The 23,214-nt window shown below is 37.3% G+C and overlaps 1 protein-coding gene across 1 annotated transcript in view; it reads left to right on the forward strand.

Moving 5' to 3' along the window:
- Positions 1–2,876: 2,876 nt before the first annotated feature.
- ZNF804B (zinc finger protein 804B) overlaps positions 2,877–23,214 on the forward strand; it is a gene marked incomplete at its 5' end in the record, with an annotated part of 30,223 nt that continues 9,885 nt past the window's right edge. The window contains one exon of the mRNA XM_009864880.1: positions 2,877–3,020. Within this exon, the coding sequence (XP_009863182.1) occupies positions 2,877–3,020 (144 nt within the window). The remainder of the gene's footprint in view (positions 3,021–23,214) is intronic.

The following is a 23,214-nucleotide window of genomic DNA, read 5'->3' on the forward strand; positions in this document are numbered from 1 at the left end:
ATATGCAATTTACTGTAGTGCTAGGAGTTCTTGTGCCTTTGTAGAGAAAGAAAAATCCATGACCTTCCTAAAGTATGTGCTGTAGCATTCAATTTCCCTGCATCTGATCGATAAGCAAGCAGGAAATTATATCTTTTACCGTGGTAGACAAGCATAATTAAGCAATAAGGCAATGGAAGTAGTTGTGATTATCTTAGGATGCACCTGGGAGCTGCCTTGTTGTTATTTTAAAACATCTTTATGCTAAGGAAACTGTATTAATTTCTGCTGAGAAAGATAAAGTTTGCAGTTTGAAATGGTCATGAGCAGCACTTTCAGTTGTGCTTCACAGAGAATAATGCAATGTGTTCATCTCAAACAATTAGGCTTTTCCTTCAGCGGAGGTAAAGATGGATCAGCCTGTAAACATTTAATTGACAGTTCAGAACCAGAAAAAAAAAAACAACAAAAAAACAAAAGGCAGAACAACCAGAAAAACAATTGTGCTTTGGCTGGCTGCCAGCGGGTGCAAAACTTACATTTTTAGCAGTTTAGAATAAAAATATGTTGCCCTCAACACTTGTCTTCCACGGAAGACATCTCTGCATAATTAATGCTATTGCATCCACATTCTAATTTATGCATTTTAATTATACCAAAGGACGTGTGAATAATTAATGCTAGCAAAACAATGGGTCTGAAGCATAAGCTGGAAAGTATCACTTTTTAATGGGCTTTGTAGATTTAAATAACTAATGAAAGCTATTTAACTATTTGATTGTGAGAATATTTCCCCCGATACAATTAGGTATTAACTACTATTATTGAGCAGCCTCTCAAGTGGAGAAATGTTAGCTCAGACTACCTGTTTTCACAATTGTCCAAACTGATTCTACCATAGTTCACTAACACCTGAGCCATATACATGCAGGAAAGAGATTTATTTAGATGTTTGCCCTGTGGGAGGGACTGACATATCATGTGTAAAATGTAAAATCAAAATTCCAGACACAAAACTCCTCTTTGACCTCCCATCTTCAAGCAGGTCAGTTCATGCAAGTTTCATGGGGAGATTTAGAATTGAATATAAAGAGATATAATATAGAATGTATTATCTCAGAGGTCAGCAATGTAAGAATTAAGGATGTAGGCTGGGTTAGTAGTTTAAAGCCTTGCAGTGGTCGACAGAGAGAGATAGCACCTCTGGAGAGTTTCATCTCATCCTAAAATAGATTTCTGAAATAGATGGGATTAATAACCATTTGACAGTGGCTATCATTTTTCTATTTCTTAGAGAGGAAGCTTAGAATACTGTCTTAGACCATACATCTAACTTCAAAACAGTCTTGTTTAGGTGAAGTTAGTCTCACTATCAACAGCAGCTTCTAAACTACCATATGAGAAAGACCTGCTCACACTGACCTGAGAGAGTAAAGACCAGGCCAGAGCAGAAGGACTCAGAGCACAGGGCTGTCGGAAGCTCAGTGTCTCGTGTTGAAAAGCAGCACTTGCTGCCTGGTCAGGTCTCAGACTCAAAACATGTGGCACTCATTAAGAAAGTCCTTCCTCCTCTGAAAGGCTCAAAATAAGCATTTCTGTTGATCTGCTGTGCCCAAAGGCTTGCCTCCACTCTGGTGTGGTCCCTGGAGCAGTGCTGGGCAGCACGATTTGCTAAGAGTAGAGGGTCCCAGATGTGCAATGTGATCTGAGTTTGGTGCACTCTAAGCTTGTCATGCAAAGGGTGGTGAAAGCATGTAGCCAGGAGGCAACACTGGCTGCACAGCAAGAAAAGTCTGCTGGCAGAACACATCAATTTCTTTACTTGAGTAAAATGATGTAATGAATGATGAATTACTGTAATCCTTGGCAATTTATTACTCAAGTAATATCAACTTGTCAGTATGAATAGTAAATTAATAGCTGTTACCAACTCTTTTGTTCATGTTTTTCATGTCTGAAGATTGCTCTTTTATGTAAAACATTTAAGAGTCATAATAATAAAAATATGATGAAGGACTTGTAAAAGAACTAAGGTTGGCAAAGACTGCTGCCAGTTTTGAATATCAAGCTTATTTAAGTGCATTACTTGGCTAGTGTGTTTAAAGTTTTCTCTTAGTACCCCATTCCATATTGAAATCAGTGTATAGAGCACCCACATGCATCACAAGGGAGACTTGGAGGGGAACTATGTGGGAACTAGTTTTGTTTTCCCTGTTTTCAGATGTGTTTGTCTGAGCTTGGACATGAGCTAGTGCTCTTGTCAGTAGTTGTGGTCTGTGTCAGGCAGGTAACAGCTACATTCATTTTGGGTGGGCTGGATGGCATGTCTCATCATGCAGGGACAGGGCAGCATGGAAAAGGACTTGTTGAGGTGGCTCTGCTCCAGGGAAATCTCAGCCAGCCACAATCAGCTGCTGCCAGGCCCTACTGAATATTTCACAGAAGGGAGAAAGAAGAGCACAAAAGAAAATTTGCCTTAATGTCAGACTAAGACTAGTTTCTTTTGAGCAACAGTACCTGAAAGAGCGCACACATGTTGATGCGAGCGGGGAGTGCTGTAATGGTTAGCAGAGTAACTGTGGTGGCTTATGTGTTCCTCACTGCTCAACCCTCCTGACCAGGAGGTAGTGTCCTGGCGGTGTTCCTCTGCACTCCATTCCTCTCTACTTTTCTTATTCTAGTACCTACAACAAGTAGTAAAGATGATTATTCAAGAAATACAACTATTTTTTAAAACCATCTTAAGAACAAAACCTCCTTAGCATGTACAAAATGGAGGCTGGTGATCTAGCAGTCGTAGTCAGTCTAATGCTTTTCATGTGGATGAGAAAAATAGCTGCTGAAGAATGAGCTCACTATCTCTAGCAAAGAATTTCCTTTTGCTTCTGCCTTTGCAGGACTATGCTGAGAAGGAGAAGGCTGCAGCCAAGGCACTGGAAGATGTGAAGGCTAACTTCTACTGTGAACTATGTGACAAGCAGTACCACAAACATCAGGAATTTGACAACCACATCAATTCTTACGATCACGCTCACAAGCAGGTAAACCTGACAAACGTCCATGTATTTTATAGCAGTCCATCTTCCTCACTGATTGTAGGAGGCATCTAAATTTGCTCAAGTAGAAGACAATTCATCATCGGTTTTGCATCAATTTTATCAGGTCTATATGTGGTAGATATATTCTACCCTTATATGCCTATTATCCTTCTATCCTGCATCCTGGTTTCCCCCTAATTTTAGTAAGACCCACATAGGAGCTGGCATTATGAAAGGAAAATGCAATTAATTCACATAAACACTTCAGAATTCTAAGAAAATGTTTTACAAAGTCCAGAAATGAGCATTTCTGAACCTCTAATATGACAAAGTATGCATCTATCACAGCACTGCATGAACAGATTGCCTAGCGTCTGCCCACCCATCGTGCTGAACCAAAAAAATTCAAGCATCCCAGAGTCAGATATCCATGAGTATTAGTGGGATTTTTTTTGCCCATCACTCCCAAAACAGAGCTAGATTCATCTAATGTATTTATGTTTTAAATCAAAGCAATTCCTCACATCACCATTTCATTAATTAATGCATAAAAATTGTTATAACAATACAAAACAAATGCTTTTCCAGATCCTAAACATGTGACTCTAATCCCTATAAATCCCCATTTGCTGCACAAATAATTTTTTTCACCCTTTGGCTGTTTTTTCTAACTCATGTGAAACGCATCTAAACTGAAATGGATCCATTTGTGCCCTTCCGTCTTCACACACTCCCCCTGAAAAGAGCAGCTTATGCAAAATAAAACAGCCTGCTTGATGCACCATCTATGATTGAGTTACTGGGTAGGGAAGGTTTTGGCAGCTTTCTGTCATAAAAGGTATTATTTAAGCAATAAAACTCTTCTTTAATTTTTAGGTAAATTTAGTGCTTTAAAAGCTGCCAGACATAGTACTGAAAACTGAGAGTGCATGGAAATGCATGACACAGACAGAATATCAACTGGCAGTACAAGCTCACCCCACCCTGCCCTTTCAGATGTAGTTCAGAAGCTCAGTTAGTGCAGGATTAGCTAGCTACCCTCCTGATGTGACAGGGTAATTCAGTTTCTTTTCCCCTCTCACTTCTCCAGTGCGCAGCCAAGTCTAGGAACAGCACTAGTTTGCCCCTAGGAATAGTGTGGATGCGCCCTTTTCTCTGACTTTTATGATCAGTCACAGAAGAGCCTTTATTCTTCTTACTTCTATCAGTATAATCTTCAAAGGAAACAAGTTAATTTATGGTTTCCTGTGATTTTAGTTAGTTTCAAAATGTTTGCTCTGGAAGGAAGAGTAACCCCCAGAAAAGCTTTTTTCTCCTAAGGTATGTTTTCTGCTTCCCAGCAGAAATTTGAGGAAACTTCTAGTCATCTGCATGGATATGTTCTAAGCATCATTTTTCTAATGGAGAGTAAAATGAGATGTTCTTTACACCTCAGTAACAACACAGTGTAGTGATTTCTCATTTAAATGCTACTATTTGGAAATATCCATTAAAGTAGCAATGCTGTTTAGAGAAGGTGTAAAGGCAGGAAAAAGGATATTGCATTGAGTACTTTGTCCTGAGTCTTTTGTTTCTCTTCCAGAGGAAACAGATTTTATTCAAGGAATTATTACTGTAATCTCCCAATATTATGGTTTTATAAAATTAATTTTGTGATCCATTTTCTTATCTATTATTTCAATCAGTTAAAGCAAAAAGTATTGGGTCTTGGACGTAGCAGCTGGCATGTGAGCCATTGCTTTCTCTATCCTCAAAGGACTGCAAAATATTAGCCGACAATCCGGCCTTGTTTGCATAACTGGTCTTTCTGCTGTGTTAGGTTATTCTGAAACAGTATATCCAGAAAGACACTCTCTCTCTCTCTCTCTCTCTCTCTCTCTGCATGCTACATACAGTCATAGTTATAGAGATAAAATACTACATATGTATGTGTACATATATGTACATGTATGTATACAAAAAAACCCACAAGAATATCAAAGACCTCACCTGCTTATATCTTCATTTTGTTCTAACCGCAATGACCCTGGAGGGGTGTATGATTTGTATGTTTTTGAGTAATATTGTCTGAATATTAAGCTACTCTTATTACCTTGGTAGTCTTGACAGCATTAGTCTTAATTAATGTTGCCAGCTACTCTGTAATAATTTTTCATTGATATCACCTATTATTGGAAATTAGTTTCTTTCAATGCAAGGCTGGATAAATTGAAATCAGAAAATCTGTTTGAGTGGAAGGCTGCTCTCCCTCCCAGCTTTACATGAGCTATCTGTTTTTAGGCTTCCTACTTAGCAAGGTTGGGGTGCGAGTGCAGGTGTCGTTCCTGGGAGCACCTAAACTTTCGTCACTGTACAACCCTGTGCATACATGTTTCACTGGTCAAGAACATGCCAGCTAACCCACATGAAATCAACAGCTTTTTTTCCTTTGTGTTTTTACTTTGCTATGGAATCTGTGACTTTATACAGCCCTGGGTAGCAGTCACAGGCAGTACCACTTTTGATAAATTTTCAGTATCTCTCATCAAGCATCAATGTGAATGGTGCTTGCTACTAATTGCTCACCATGTTCTCTGCAACAAAAGTTAACTACATGAGAACTGATTACCTTGGCTCTGTCCAAACTATCTGAACACGGAGAAGGGTAAGAGTCCTGGTGTGAATTCATTCAAAAGTAATTAGTACATAGAAAATCAATATAGGCTGTTGTCTGAAAATGTAATATATGTGGATGTATGTTAATAAACTGAAAATAATACGGAAGCATAGTTTTTTTTAGCAGAGTTGTTAGGTCATGTACATCTATAAGAGGGAGCCAAATCTGAGTAGAGGTGGTTATTCAGTTAACACTATTAAATGCAATCTTTTAATACCTCCAGGTCATGCATAGCATTCATCCATTCAGTTAATGTCAAAGTAGTTGGAGATTTCAATTTTTGTATAAGTAATCCTTAGCAATCGGCAAGGATTTTAGATGTCAGCAAAGAAGAAAATGACAAATCTGTTCCATGTACCACAATATAATAATTGTGATGGTAATAATAATAATAGAAATAAAATAACAAAGAAAAACAAGGCTGTATTGCCATCTTGGGGTTTCTGATGACAAAACAGGTCTTTTAGGTTTGTTGTCAAAAATTAGCCATAGAGTTAAATACATCACATTCTCTCATATGAAAAAAAATACTCTAAATTTTAGTGTTCTTGAAGTAAGCAGTACTGCACAAGTAGGTGAATAGAACTTTCAGTTACACTAGTTCACATACATGTACATATATCTTAGGCTTTAAATCCATGCATGCCAGCATTTGGGTTTATTTTTTCATGAAAGTCTGATTTGGTGTGTACAGCTGTGGGCACTTGCTGTTAAGCCTTTATGGTTCTTGTGGATTTAAACTCTAATTCGGGTAGAGATTTAGTTCCTGTTAAACATCAAAGCTAGCAAATATGCTTACATTTTAGCTAGCATTGCCTCTACCACTCAGAAAATGCACAGATAAGTGAACACAGAAAAAGCTCCAGGAATGAGTGTAACACTGAGATTTTGTTCATTCATCTTTAGGACTTTTTTTCCAGTATCTTTATGTTTATTGGAGGAAAAGTAAGTCCTATATGTTGGCTCCAAGATACATATCTCCTATTACCCAAACAATTTTCATTTGGAGGAAAGGAAACTGGTTTGGCTATATGTGAGAATTTTCACATTGGGATCTGGGAAGTTAGGCAAACACAGCACCACCAGGAAACCGTCTTCTGGACAAAGTGCTATGTATATTTAGCTGTAAGAACACTAACATTAAGCAGAAAGCTGACCAGCATGAAGGCCCACTACTTGGGTGGCCTTTCCTTTTTTTACCTTAATATATAGATGGACCCACTGTCCCTCTCTTACTCCCATGTGGACAAGTCTAGCATCCTTCCCTGCAGCCCCTGCTTCTGTTTCTCTGCATCAGAACACTGGCCATTAGAAGGCCCTGCTTTTTAGGGCCAAGTTTTGCACACGAAGTCTGTAGCCTCCTCAGAAAATAACCTGTATGGCAAAAAAAATCTTACCATTTCTTCCTCTCAGTTAGTAGGAGGTTCTGTCCATAGCAGTCAGCATTCTGCTTCTGTAGCCTCACAAAAACCACCTTGATTTGATGCTTGTTAAGAAATACATGCATGCTTTTAATAAAATTTTCACATTCATCACATCCCTAATTAGAAATCCAGAAACAGAAGTGTATAAAATATAAAAGAAAAGGAGTCAGGCAAGAGGTACAGTAACATGATACTAGATTCCCTCAAACAACTGGTTTATAAGAAGACTTGAAGTCCCCTTATATAGGGATTTTGTATGTGTGGTGGTTATTACTCTACTACATTTACCACCAGTAGTTTGCTATGCTCAAAAGTATACACAAATTTTTATGTGTAAAATTAGGCCCAGTTCTGAAAACAATTTTGAGTTTTCTAAGATGTATGCCTATAAGCAGCCTCACAAAAATGAATTATAATATTCAAATGTATAAAGTGAAAAATGTTCAGATGTTTTACAAGAGAGAAGTTTTAGAGAAGGTTATTATTTACTTTTTTTTTCTGTCTTCAGAACATTTACCATAAGTATCTCTAGTCAGATTAGATCTTCTGACACAGAAATCAAAATACTGAAATTATGATTCAATATGGTCAACTGTTTCTCAGATTTTTCCACAAATTCTTTAATTTCAATCAAATGCCCAATTTTTTATAAGCTTTACACAAATTTAATACCGGTTTATGTTTTACCTGTCACCATTAGACAGTTATTCATATCTGTGAATAACTGTCATCTGTGCCTGCATACCCCTTGTCAGACACTTCTGCTTCATCATAGTATTTTTCTACTGAATTTTTGGGAGGTTGATGCTGAGGAATTGTTAACTGTTATTCATTATTCTACAACACTCATACCCATTCATTTTTCCTTGCTCTTTCCTTTTCACTACATTTCTCTACTCTCAGAAGGAGTCTTTACATTTCTAGCATAAGTCTTGCTTTCTTTCATGTGAAACCCAAAGCTATAACCAAAGAATTAGTTTTTCATCATACCTTGATTTTTCAGTGTTCTCGTTCATAATTCCCAAACCCACTTCTCTGACTGCAATTCTTCCTGAAGTGTGGGGTCTTGATAGTTTTTCACTTAATATTTTTCATTTTCTTACATTGCCTTTCCCATAAGAATTTAAAAAGTTTTTCTCATTCTTTCAGAATTTGTTCTTGTGAATTAAATTCTTTTACTTGTCCCTTTTGTTCCTAAATCAGTTTTGATTACAAACCAGGTTACTCCAGGTTTGTTAGATACAGAACTGGTTGTGATGCTTATAGTCAAGGTTTTCAAACACTTTTCATTTTAAGAGACAGTTTTCTGTTCCTCTCAGAGATTGGGCTGAGATTTTCTTTCTGGATCCCAAGCTTTAGTAAATTACAGTTAAAAAATACACTATTTGCAGTCAAGAATAAGGAAGGGATAAAACAACAGAATTAATAGCCTTCGGACAACCTAATTTGATTTTTTTAATATCTGCTCTATAATAAAATCAAGTTGCATGTTGTTTTCCCCATGGAAAACTCCCTGGCTCAGTGCTGCAGATGGATCATACTTGAGGAATAAATCCACATTGTGCAGAGGATGAAGCTGTTGGTTACAAAAGAACTGATAATGTGCAATGAGAGGGAAACAGAAAGAGAACTGTGTTAAGGAAGAAATTATGGGAAAAGTAAGAGACAGTGAGACAGCAATTACATATAGAAGGTGCATACAAGGGAGAAAAAAAAGAGTTACAGGAGGAAGAACCTGGAGAAATAATCCATAAATAAGAGGAAATATCAGGTTAAAGTACAGGAGGAAACTGTCAGTGTCACTACTTAGAGCCACCAATGTTTAAGCCATTCCACTTACTGCTGAGGTTGACCGAATCAACCAGGGAGGCTATACGAAACTCACATTTCATAACTCTAATTCTGTTAACAAGAAAGCAACAGATATACTGGCACAAAATGGTATATTGAAAATAATACAAAGGACTTTCACTACATAAAAATATGGGGTCTGAAAAAAGGCAAAGAATAAAATGTATAGTGCTATTGCTCATGTACAATTCCATCTTTTACCACTGGTAGATAAGACCAAAATTTTATTGGCCTGAACGCTTTTCTCTGTTATTTAGAAACAGAGAACTCCTGCCTTTCTAAAAGCATGTTTGCACACAGCTGCTGTGCTTCAAAGTATCTGCAATCCAGCATCTTTGAAATGCTGAAGTAGCAATTCAGTGAAACAGACAATCAGGTTGTGTCACATCACAGAAACTAATGTAAATAAAGGCAACATAAAGCAATAGAGGATGACATCAGCATTTAAGCGAAGAAGTAGTGTACAGTATATGAGCAAAAGCAGGATGTAAACAATATGGTAATTCTGTGACATTAGTGTACTAATAACATTTATTTTGGCAATTTGAAATGATGTTGAAGTGGATGCTTAGTTTATAATATTATGCAATATTTCCCTAGATGTTATGAGAGGAGGCTTGTTTTTACAGCTGTGCTTAAAGAGATACTTTAATTGCACTCTGCTGCAAGTGCATGTACAAGAGTAGCTCCAGAGATAGAGAAGCAACATTATCAAATACCACTGAGCATGCTTCAGTGATTGGGTGTGACTCGTGGCAACAGATTCCAAAGAAATGTCATCAGAAACAGTTCTTTATTTTAAATTTACAAATCTGTGCAGATCAGTGGGCCTTATTAAGAACTGCTGACCCTGCTGCCCTGCCAATGCTTTGCTGCTTTCTTATTATTCAGTGATAAAGTAAATAAATTGGCAGTATTCATCCTTTTTAAATTGCATGTTGCTTAGAATAATGAGATTCCTTTCATCATTAGCCCTCAAAAACAACTTCTGGCAAACAATGCAAAGCTTCTTTTAAATTTAATGTCTTGATAAGCTAAACTGTTAAGTGCTAGATGCTATGGAATTACATTTGGTGTTCTTTAGAATGAATGCTAATTAACATGTAAATTAGCAATTTAACCCTCTTTAAATTGGGAAAAAACCCATGGGACACCTAATTTCATAGTTGTTAATGATGGTCCAATGACTGTAAGATATTTCTTAAGCATTTCATTATATAAGGAATTACAGAAGTGTATTATCAGATTTTGGCATTTAAGACATGGCAATAACCGGAATGTCAGTTAGAGGAAGTGCTGTGCATTAATGCCTGTGTTATTGTCCTTTTCATTCTTCTCAGAGGGTACACTTTTTAATTGCTGAAGTTTTACAACTAATTCTTCAAGGAGGAAGGATGATTGATGCAATGTAATGGATGGCTTATTCAAATAAGAAAGAAATCTGAAGGCTTTGATTTGAAAAAAAAAAAGACAAACTGCAGGCAAATATGAAATTCTTCCCCAAAATATCAGTTTAGGTTTTAATTTTGTACAATAATTCCCCACCCAGAACACAAAGAAACATATTCTTATTTAATCGTATTTATACAAAAGGTGAGGTAACTCTGACTAAAACTCAGCACCCCTGGTTCAGATAATTTTCCACTGTTTCAAACTTTGTTTTTATTTCAAATATGGATAAGGAAAACATTATCAAAAAAACAATAAAGAATTCTCTTATGACTGATTTAACATGGCAGTTACAACTTAAATTCTATCAATTCTGAAACCAAAGACTTCCTGAAACATTTTGTTCAAATAAAGTGTTTTTAAGCCAGTCATACTTTTTCATACTATGTACAAAGGAGTGATTAAAAGCAACATATTCCTCTTTTGTTCTCATTTTGTTCTCAGTGGATAGGATATTACTTAAGAAAATGGGATAAATATAGAGAACATAAATATTTATGTTAAAATTTTTATTCCCATTTTCAGTTAACCTTTAAGGCAGTCAGTCTGTAGTTGTGCCTATATTGTTTAATGAACAAGAAAAATTAGATTTGGTGTTACTGGGTTTTTTTTAAACACCTGTATTGAGATGTCTTTTCTACTTCTTAAATGCCAGTAATAAGGACAGAAGAATCATAGAATCATAGAATAGCCTAGGCTGGAAGGGACCTTAGAGATCATTTAATCCAACCTCCCTGTCATGGGCAGGGACGCCTCTCAACTAGATCAGGCAACACATGGGGACCAAACGGGGATCGAACCCGGAACCTTGGCTCTAATTGACTGAGCGCAGCAAGTTTTCCACCTACCTCTATGTAAAACATTACCATTCATGCAAAAATGTCCATTCCCCATGAACTAATAAGAATTGAACACAGTTATACATTATATATCATCTGCCAGCTTTGATAGACTGCCAAACATTAGGAGATGTTGCTTATAGGCCACATACATTACACTTTTTTTTCTTTTTTGTTTAAGTAGCAGATCTGAAATAACTGATGTCATCTTAAGGTCTCTAGAAGTTCTGCTTCAGTAGTGAGGTGATAGGGGCAGAGCACTGCTAGATGCTATGACAGTCTTTGAATACTGTCAATTCACATGTACTTTAATTCATGTTTGTGGAATGACTTGTGGGATAAGGTTCACTCAGAACCTGATGTGCAAGTTACAAAACATATTTACGCATTTACCGAGGGTAATTCTGTGCCATAGTCAGCTTTTTGAAAATACTGGGCAATTAGCTTTGCTAGCAAAGTTTTATAACCTCAAATGTTCACAGAAAAAAACATTCTTCTGTTGGATTTTGCATAACTTTTGAACAGTGCTCTCTTGCTCATATTTTTCGCTTCTCTGGTGAAATAATAATGCTTCTAATCCCATTGGCATCCACAAAGTATATGTGGCCCTATGAACATCTTTCTAGAACCTGCATCCGTTACAGTTGTGTTCATTTTTTACTGTCTGTAACTTCCATGCAGTGATTAATGTGCAAGAACATAGCTGAGCAATTGATTCCTGTGGAGCTTTAAAGTCTTGCTAATCAACTATATTTGTGTTTGAGGAACTGCACACAAAGTGCCTTGTATGTCTTTAAGGGGAAGTTGTAGCAGAAAGAAATATCTAAAAGCACACCGAAAACATATCTGTTCAAAACCAGGATGGCAATAAAAATGGTGAGATTAGTCATTTATTGTCCTTACATCGTTAAAAGCATTAATTAACATCTTTTAACACGTCTCTAAGGGAAAAATAAAGAAGTAACACAGACTAATTATCATTTGACAGCTTCTGCAATTTCATAAAAATTAGGCTCCACCAGGAGCTGTTAAAGAGATGAGGATGCTTTAAGCACCTTCTCAGATTAAACTGCAAGGGAATATCCAGAGAAATGTAGATGACATTCGTGTGAATAGCAAACAAATATATTATCGCAGGTGACTGGACAGTAAAAACCAAATGTTTCCTGAACAAACAAACAAAAAAAACAACACAAAAAACTTGACCACTAAACATTTGCTTATCAGGAAACACTATTTTTAGAATAGCATGATTTTGCAGGAATGTTAGAAGATCCAAGCCATTTTTCCTTTGGGAGGTTTACATCATTTAGTTTCAATCAGGTTGAAATGATGCATGAAGACTGAAATACCTTGTTTCAACAGTGTTACTTTAAAACTACTTTAAAAAATTTCTTGTAAATATTAAAAAATAATATTAAGTATTAATTACAGCATATGAACACATATTTACTATTCTTAAGGTAAAGAAATGATGAAAAATATAACTTTAACATGTTATGTTTCATTGCTATTTGTTTGCATTGACTTGAAATTTTCAAGCACTTGAAATTTTCCTTTAATAATAAGTGTTCAAAGTTTTACTTCTCCCAATAAGGCAAAAAAGTAAAAAAATCCCCAATGTCAAAATTTTCTGCAGAGAAGATATTCTTCTTCTTTAAACAAGTGTGCAAGTACAGAAGAATTGACAGAAACTGCCAGGAACCCTGTAGGATACTGCATGCTTGTAGTTTCTCTGCTTGTTTTCAGCCCTTAGCGTGTTGGTGTATTCTTAGCATTTCTTCCTTCAAAACAGATGCTTCAATACAAGTGTTTAAAAGTGCAAGTGCAGGCACATTTCATTGCCTTGTATTTACACTTTCCATTTAGTATTTGTGGGATTCAGCAAAGTGTTAAATCAAATCCAGCAGAAGCGATTATAACCTATTTCTTATATTCTGAACTTGCCCTAGATCTCCATTCTTAGATAAGTCTAAATATCAAAACATTAGTCGAAAGATTGTTGGGTAAAGTAATATCATGTTTAGGGTTAAAACAATACAATTTATCAAATCACATAGTTACCAATATGTGTATTCAAAAATATAGTCTAAAAGGTTCAATGCAATTTCTACCTTTCAAAAGGAACCCAGAATATTCAGATTAACCTCATCTTGTTCTTTATTTCAAAGCAAAATTCAGTCTTCTCATCACCTTCTGATGACCATCTTTTCTGAATTCCACATTACTTTTATACCACTGAGCTATTGACATTATTATGGCTCTCAATAGCCCTTGTCAGATTCGGATTTCCTTCCTATTTTGAAACTTAGCACAGCATAATGACACTTTACTTGGTTAAAAAAGAAGATTAAGAGTCTGGCCTGTAACTTGAAAATAATTGTGAAGTGGAATTGTACACATGCAAAACAGCAAGTCATAGCCTAATACATCTGTACACTGAGCATGTGAGAAGTGTACACTAATTGTTAAAGCAACTTTCTGTTATTTCTAGGAAATGAATATATTTTTTTATGCAATTCCTTATTTATTTTTGTAGAAGGTCTTTCTGAAAGCTAAGCAAAAAAAAGATTTTTTTTTTCAGAAATTCAAGTGATAATGCATGATCCAGTTGCCCTACTTCTTTTCTCCAGAATACTTTACAGTATTATTTTAACTCACCTAGTCCAAAGAATATAAAGTCACTATCACCATAATATATCTATGTTGGTGCATATTTTAAGAGGATTGTTGTTCCATTTGAGTACATAAACTCACAGTTTCATTTTTTGCAAGAAATAATTAAAATTAAGGAGTGTAGAAAAATATAGGTTACTAGAATAAGAAGCCACATTATAAATAAAAGAACTTCAAATTTTACAGGAATAAAAGTTTGCTGGGAAGGAAGAGTAGAGTAAATCTTGCTTAAAAGTTTGATTGTGTCAAGTGACAGGCAAATCATTTGAGAAGTGTCATAAAATATTTCAGAAGCAGTGAGTGATAGATCAAATAGATAAATGTTTAAAATGTTCATGCCTAATGAAAAGCTACATGTGTGTTTATAGCATCATTTGATGTAAGAGTGAATACAAGTCACAGGAACACAGGGGTGTGGAGGACATTAAATGTTACCTCCCATAGCTCTGCAATATACAAGGAGGTAAGAATCGTTTGGGATAAGTCATATAAAAGCGCATCATGGTCAGTTCCACCACCTTTCCAGGGAGCAGTTTCTAAAACAGTATTAAAATTTTCAAATTATGGAATCACAATTGAAGGGTGTCAGTGATATGTTACACACCAGTGGGCTGAGCTGCGTATCTTGAGCCATGTGCTTGTTTTTAGCTCCCGCTCTTAGTAAAAGCCTCAGGCACTGCAGATTGCAACAGCAGTGCATGAAGGGGACCAACTACAAATAACAAATTGCAAATAAATAATATTTTAAGCATGTGGTACTAAAAGGGATGTTAGACTAAAATGTCTTTGTGCAAACTGGAAAATTAGGACATCATACAATCTAGAATTTGGTCATCTTTTTCCATGACACTGAGTTTTCTTAGGAACATCTTATTGTTTTTGTTATTTCAGAGGGAAATGTTGCTGGGAAGACAGATGGATAAGTATAGGGATGAAAGGATACCAAAGTCAAAGGAAGAAACACATAGTAATAGTGTGAGGCAAATTTGGAAAAGAATTAAATAAAAGAAAAAACATAATCAAAATAACCTTTTATTAATCAGTATCATTTACTGAGATGTGTTCTCAGAAGATTTTCTCAGATAATCAAAGGGTAAACCAGCCTATTGCAGGAATGAATTACTCAGGAAAAAAAATGGGACATCTGTTCATCTCTTCCTGTAAATAAATCACAGACTGGAACATAAACTGCTATTCCAATCCCATGCGTGAAGAAATTAAAATTAACAGATTATCCATCTGAATTTGCTGCTTCCATGGGTCTCCCTTCTGTCAAGAATAGCACAAAAATACTTCATCCACATAATGGCTCTCTAAAAAGCTGATCTTTAACCTATACATTATTAGTATTATGATGATCAACACAGGCATAAAGGAAATTTAAAAAGCTAAGCAATTTGATTTAGTAGATGCAAATAAAATATTTTCATATATTTGTATAAATAACAAATTGTAATGTGCAATTCTTTAAGGAATCTAGCTTCATAAAGTGAATGAGCTTGGACCGGGAGGAGGAATTCAAATGGAAAGATGTGAGAGAGACCTAGAAAATTTTAAAGGGTACTTGGCAGATGGTTTAAGAACCCAAATCCCACAACTGGAAAAGACCAAATAGGTTATAAACAGCTAATCTTGTTTATAAGGAAAGTCAATTCTCTGTAGCTTAAATTCATTATAAAGGCGGGAATGGAAAAAATGGATGATAAAGATCATAAATCAGAAGTGAAGGAATTGGAGAAAAGTGATGGAGGAAGTAAAAAGGGCAAAAGGAAAATCTGTAGTCATGAGAGGTGAGGGCAAGAAGGTTTCTGAAATTGTATTGAGGACATAAAGAATCTTCCGCTCCAAACAGAAGTGAATTACTCATTAGCAGTGATGTAGAAAGGCCTATTCAACACAGATTTCCATTCTGTACTTGGGGCAAAGCCAGATGATTTGGTCACATCTATGATATTTGTGATGATTGTGAAGTACTACTCTACCAATAGCTAAGAAGGATATCAAACAACATAGTCAAGAGCTAAATATTTTTTGTATCAGCAGGTTCAGTGACCAATATTTAATTATTAGGAAAAAGATAGTAATAAATTCACCGAATCATTAATGTTGATTTTTAATAAGTCTTAGAACACTGGAGGAAAATGCATCAAGCTAGAAGCTAGATAATGCCATGCTAGCATTTAAAAAAAATAAAAAAGAAAATTTATCATCCTGACACAAAAAAGTACTAGCATGACTGATATAGAACTCCATAAATTATTAAAGAATGATAATGTAGTTAATTTCATTATGTAAAGCAGATTTTGTCAAAGTAACTTGATTTTATCAGTTAAAACATAGCAAATCCGGATGTCCTCTGTCTTCTGTTATTGAAAAGTTTTGATTAGATGATTACAAAAAGTCCTTTGTGGCCTTTTCTGATTGACAAAAACAGCAAAGAAATGTCATTTATTAAACTTTGTTTACTTTGAGCTGACAGTTTGTTATAGTATTGCTGCTGGTTACCTTTAACTTTCCTACTCCAGGAGAGATCAATCTACTGTAGTTAAATACAAGAGAAAGAATATTTTGCTTTTGATTGAATAAAAAAAAAAAAGCAAAACAACGTAGAATGCGTTTTAGGGATAGCTATTACATCCTATTAGAAAAAGCAATATTTTATTACTTTGAGATATTTGATGAGGCTTCCTCTTATAGCTGTCTTTAATACCATATGAAGGATAATATTTTTCACTATTTGCCCTGACCATACTTTTTCATCTAAAATGCAGTGAGTGATACCTGTAAACACTACATTTATCTCAAGTACATATTAAAATGACTCTTTTTAGTGATGAACTTGTTCTCTGGTACAGCACTTCAAAGTAATTGTGTAGTGGTCTGCTGATTCAACTTTCTTTTATGTATCATAAAATCATAGAATCACAGAATGTGAGGGGTTGGAAGGGACCTCTAGAAATCATCCAGTCCAACCCCCCTGCCAGAGCTAGATTCCCTAGGACAGCCACACAGGAACACGTCCAGCTGGGTTTTGAAAGTCTCCAGAGAAGGAGACTCCACAACCTGTCTGGGCAGCCTGTCCCAGTACTCCATCACTCTAACAGTAAAGAAGTTTCTCCTCATGTTGAGGTGGAACTTCCTATGTTCTAACTTAAACCCATTATTTCTTGTTCTATTACTGGGCACCACTGAAAAGAGACTGTCCCCTTCCTCTTGACACCCACCCCGCAGATATTTGTATATGTTAATAAGGTCCCCTCTCAGCCAACTCCTTTCAAGGCTAAACAGTCCCAGTTCTCTCAGTCTCTCTTCATAGGAGAGATGTTCAAGTCCCTTAATCATGCATCGTAGCTCTCCATTGGACTCTCTCCAGTAGGTCCCAGTCTCTCTTGACCTGGGGAGCCCAAAACTGGACACAATATTCCAGGTGTGGTCTCAGCAGGACAGAGTAGAGAGGGAGGAGAACCTCCCTAAACCTGCTGGACACACTTTTCTTAATGCACCCCAAGATGTAAACCTGTGGATGTGGCACAATAGTTTGTAATAGGTTTATTCTTTATGCTTTATTGTTGTTCCCTCAGCCCTACCATAGTTATCAAGAATCAACTGATTATACAGGCAAATCAAATTTAGGTTTAATTCAGATGTCTGACATCTCTCCTCTTGTTTCAATGAGCTTACAAAGAATTAGATGCGATAATTAAATGTATATCTGAAGGTACTGCCTCAGCCTCATCCCTGTTCTTTTCAGAAGTCATCCCATCTCTCTTTGCCTTCATTTCTTTATTTGTGAAATGGTATTATGGTGAAGATACCTGTTTCATAAGAAGCCTGAGATCTGTCTATGGCAAGTGCTATGTAAAATCTGTGTATGGTCATTTCTACTGTCATTTTTGTTACCCTGAAAGCCTGATGACCACATTTAAGAAAGTTTGAAGCCAGGCTTTGAGCTCACCTGTTTAATTTTTGGATAATTCAGACTCTTGCTCTTTTCCTTGAAATGTGGGTGGTTTTGTATTCCACCTGCTACAGTTAGAACAGTGAAAAACAAAGTGATGATACAGGCTTCAAAAGCTAGTCTTGCACTGGGTCTTTTATGTCAGTTTCTTCTTTTTAAGCTGCTTAAATGAGAAGGAAAAAGAAACAAAATATATGATACTGTTCTTTTCTCTGGCTAAGAGCCCAACACCCCTAAAAGTGAGGTAATGTATGGAAATGCAGTGAATGTACAGTCCCTACCCCAAGTTTCTTATAATTCAAATGCACTGCTTTTACTAGGTAAATTACTCTGTATTCCAAAGTGGTACCGAATATGTCTAATCAAATTAGAGTGTACAGCCACCTTTTTGGAATGTATGACAATAAGTTAATTGGAACTGATACAAACATGGGTGAAGTGGAGCCTATGCTGGATCCATTAATAGGTCAGGTGTTCAGATGAGTGAGGTGCTGTCCCCTCCGCTATGGAAATGGCACCGTGAAACCCATCTGGTTTAACTTTACTTGGGGGATTCTCATTGATGTACTTTCATCCAGCATTGGATGAAAGCAATTTAATTAGCAGGAATATTTGCAGATTTGGTTAAAGAGTAAAAAGCTCCTACAGAAAAAACACGGGTAAGTACTAGTCTTGATGCTTCCTGGCATGAAGACCGGTTGCACCAGGTCAGACCAACTTTCTACACAGACTTAACAGGAGATTTTATAAAGACGTGGAAACAAGTCCTCCAAATAGTCATGTAATTTATCCTTCTGGTTGGATCTTGTGATCGGCATCTCATTCACTGATAGACAGATTCTCTAGGCCGTGTCTGAGGACTGATTTCTTCCCATTTATCGCTTCATTCCCTAACACAATCATACCAGGATATTTTCTTTCTGTCTTCCTATTGACTCATATGAGTGATACTGAATCTGTTAAGATTGCCTACAACATAAGCTCTTAAAAAACTTATTACTATAGGGGGCCGGTTAGCTCAGTCAGTTGAGTGTAGCGCTAACAACGCTAAGGTTGCGGATTCGATTACCATTTGGTCCCCACGTGTTGCCTGATCTAGTCAAGAGGTGGCGTCCCTGGTGGCAGGGAGGCTGGATTAAAATGATCTCTAAGCTCCCTTTCAGTCTAGGCCATTCTATGATGCATTTCAAAGTGATCTGTAGCTGTTTATGGATAAAGCAAATCAGCTAGTTTTTGAGTTTCATATCTCATGGTTAGTTCCTGTAGGTAATAACTTTTCCCATTTATTTTTAGGATTTTATTTACCACAGTGAAACCAAATTCCTTCATTGATGTTTCCTCCCTTTCACCTAGAGAGCTAATACCATAACCTTCAGACTTGAAGTCCAATTATGTTCCCTGGTAACTAGCATTCTCATTTGATGCTTTGCACTGTGAATCCAGTTTAAAAACAGTGTAATTGGTTACAATGTTAGGGTTTCCACAGAGAATAATTACTGAAATTCACATTCCTTTTTTTATTCTTTTAACCCTTCTGTGGTGAATTTATTTAGAACTTAATTAAGAAGCTTTTCGGCAAAGTGGAAACCGATCTCTAAAGCCTGTCAGGCACTCAAAGACATTAGCTCATGGATGTAGTTTCAGAGAAGGCTCTCTAAATGTGACAGGAGACATATAGTTAGTGCTGACTGAACAAAGAAGCAGTATATGCTACATTTTTACCTGGGGCTGCAATGTGTTACAGAATGATGAATATTTTGCAGGATGCATTGTGAATGATATTCTCAAAAAATAAAATCTAAATGTAAGTGGAAAAAAAATGTTTAGTTCATATTAACCTGCCATTTTTTAACTTAATACATGGAAAATTATTTTTTTTCCAAAGCTGCCTTCTATTTACAACAATGCTTATTCGCACTAGTGTAACTGATGAGGATTTGCTTCTCAGTATACTTGCAGCAACAGTTACTTGCCTCAGCATCTGAGTAGTTATACTGAGAACCCTTGTTAGATCTAATATAATGGAATGAGCGTGGCCCCTGGGAGAATGCTTAAAAAGAGAAGTGATACTGTCCCACCACACTGTGTTCCTATGGTCCTCAAATTGAGAGAGAATGAATGAGAGAGCAATAAAGAAAAAAATGGTTCCTGGAGTTAGAGACTCACTGGAAAATGAGGGGTAGCAAATCTGGTGAGGAAATTTAGGTTATGAAAACCTTCTCTGTATCCTTGTCAATGGTTTATAAAAAAAAGTCCAGATATCTTCGTCAACTTTCTTTCTCTTACATGTGCCAAAAGTACACTAATTCAAAATACTTTTTTATGTAGCCTACAGACAGCAATATTACCTATAGGAAGGAAAATGTACCAGAAGCCCCATTTTCCTCTGTCAAAAGTCTTTGTCTGGTATAGAATCATAGAATGTTCTCAGGATGGAAGAGACCTTTAAAGGTCATCTAGTCCAAATCCTCCTGCAGTGAGCAGCAACATTTTCAACTAGACAGGTTGCTCAGAGCCCCATACAACTTTACCATGAATGTCTCCAGAGATGGGATATCTCTAACCTCTCTGGGAAACCTGTTCCAGTGTTTCACCAACTTCCTTGTAAAAAATTTCGTCCTTATAGCTAGTCTAGATCTACCTTCTTCTAGTTTAAAGCCATTCCCTCTTGTCCTGTCACAACAGACCCTGCTAAAATGCTAGTTCCCTTCTTTCTTTAAGTACTGGAAGGCTGCAGTAAGGTTATTCTGGAGCCCTCTTTTTTCCAGGCTAACCACCCCAACTCTCTCAGTCTTTCTTCAAAGGAGAGGTGAGCCAGCCCTCTGATGACTTTTGTGGCCCTTCTCTGGACCTGCTCTAAGAGATCTGCTTTTTTCTTGTACTGACAACTCTTGAGCTGAACACAGTACTGTAGGTGAGGTCTCACCAGAATGGAGTAGAGGGGGAGAATCACCTCCCTTGACCTGTTGGCCACGTTTCTTTTGATGCAGCCCAGGATACAGTTGGCTTTCTGGGCTACAAATGCACATTGCCGGGTCCTGTCTCATTTTTCATCCACCAGTATCCCCAAGTGGTTCTCTCTAGGCTGCTCACAATCCCTTCATCCCCAAGGACATATTGATATCAGAATTGCCCCAGCCCATGTGTGGGACCTTGCACTTGGCCTTGTTGAAACTCATGAGGTTCACAAAGGCCCACTTCTCCAGCTTGTCCAGGTCCCACTGGATGGCATCCTGTCTCTCAGGCAGGTCAGCTGCACCACTCATCTTGGTGTCATCTGTAAACTTGCTGGGGGTGCACTTGATCCCACTTTCTATGCTATTGATGAAGATAACAAACAGCACTGGTCCCACTACGGACCCCTGAGGGACACCCGTCTCCACCTGAACATCGAGCCCTCTGCATGCAACCATCCGACCAGTTCCTCATCCACTGAACTCTCCACCCATCAAATCCGTACCTCTCCAGTTTAGAAAACAGGATGTCATAGGGGACTGTGTTAAAGGCCTTACAGAAGCCCAGGTAGATAACATCCATAGCTCTTACCTTGTCTCCTGATGTAATCACTCCATCATAGACAAGCCACTAGGTCAGGCAGGACTGGTCCCTGGTGAAACCATGCTGGTTGTCTTGAATCACTTCCCTGTACTTCATGTGACTTCTCATAGCTTCTAGGAGAACTTGTTCCATGGCCTTCCCAGGCACAAAGATGAGGACGACAGGTCAGTAGTTCCCAGTGTCCTCCTTTCTACCCTTTTTAAGAAAAGATGCAATATTTCCCTTTCTCCAGTCACCAGGGACTTCATCTGACTGCCATGACTTTTCAAATGGAGAGTGGCTTGGCAACTACAGCACCCCATTCCCTCAGGACTCTGGGATGCATCTCATCAGGTCCCATAGTCTTATGTATGTGGTGATCACCAACCTGCACTTCTCTTACAGTGAGAGGACTTTGCTCCTCCAGTCCCCATCTTGGATTCCTCCCAGTTAGTTTCAGTAATGGCATCTGGGTCATGGCTTTCTAGCAGCATGATGGCTTCCAACTCCTAATGCTTGATGCCCATGCTGCATGCATTGGTGTAGAGAAACTTCAGTCATGTCACCTTTTTAGAGGAATACCTCTTAATAATTAATTATACTCTGTTCATAATGAAAAGAAAGAGATACTTTTACATGTGACTTTATCCTTTGTGTTTTAGACAGCTGCTTTAAGAAGAGATGATTAAGTCCCTAAAAGTGCTTATTTATTTAGAGTAGTTATAAAGAAAATCTAAGCAACTGCTATAGGTATCTAAATGTGATCAGATTAACAGCAATCTGGAGAAACAGTCACTTGCAGAGGTAGGAATAGAAATCAGGATCATAACTCTGGAAAGAAAGTAATCTCAGTTCTGCAAATCATAGAATCATAGAATGGCCTAGGCTGGAAGGGACCTTAGAGATCATTTTAATCCAGCCTCCCTGTTGCCAGGGACGCCACCTCTCGAGTACATCAGGCAACACATGGGGACCGAATGGCAATCGAACCCGCAACCTTGGCATTGTTAGCACCATGCTCAAGTGACTGAGCTAACCAGCCCCCTAAATGTAGCCAGTGTGAGTATGCTACAGGTGCTCACAGGTCAGTGAAAAGCAAGTACTGTCCGCAGTAAAGTGACAATGTTAAAAAAAAACCCCAACATAAAGAATGGGGAGAAACTGCTAAAGTACAGGTATTTAGCCACTGTCATTTCATGTCTGGCAAAAGCAATTGGTGAAGATGCAACTTCTTTAGATCTCCTGGTGACTCATACCAGACTTGAGGAGGAAAAGAATAGATTCAGCAATTTTTGAGTGGGTCTTAGACAGAATAGCCAACATGACTCAGACCCTGTTGTATAAGTAAAGCTTTCCATAACAATGAATATTATTTTCTGGTCTTTAAATATTCTCTGTGGGTGTTTATAAAAAAGGGATGGGTTAATTTTAGATATGGCAATGTCCACATGCACATGTCCACAAAAACCAGAGAGAGAGAATAGAACATGAGACTAAAAATGAAATATAATTCCATGGCAATGATATTTGTAGCAGGTGAAGGAGAGAACACAAGATTGCTATTAAATAAGTCATAATTTATTACATGTGCCTCTATTTGGATGCCCAGTTAAGTACCTAAATACATGAAAAATGCAATTGCCATGTAAAGCAATGTTAATTTTCCAACACACCTGCTGAGCTTAGGGTTGTCATTCAGGTAACTGCTCGGTTGCATGCTGTTGTGCACCAGCCGCGGAAAATATTTGTATGCCTGTCAGGAGCCTGGCACAGGTTATTAGTGAAGAAAACCATGGCTTTGCAGGTT

This window comes from Apaloderma vittatum, unplaced genomic scaffold (assembly GCF_000703405.1).
Source record: "Apaloderma vittatum isolate BGI_N311 unplaced genomic scaffold, ASM70340v1 scaffold5072, whole genome shotgun sequence".
NCBI classification, from domain to species: Eukaryota; Metazoa; Chordata; class Aves; order Trogoniformes; family Trogonidae; genus Apaloderma; species Apaloderma vittatum.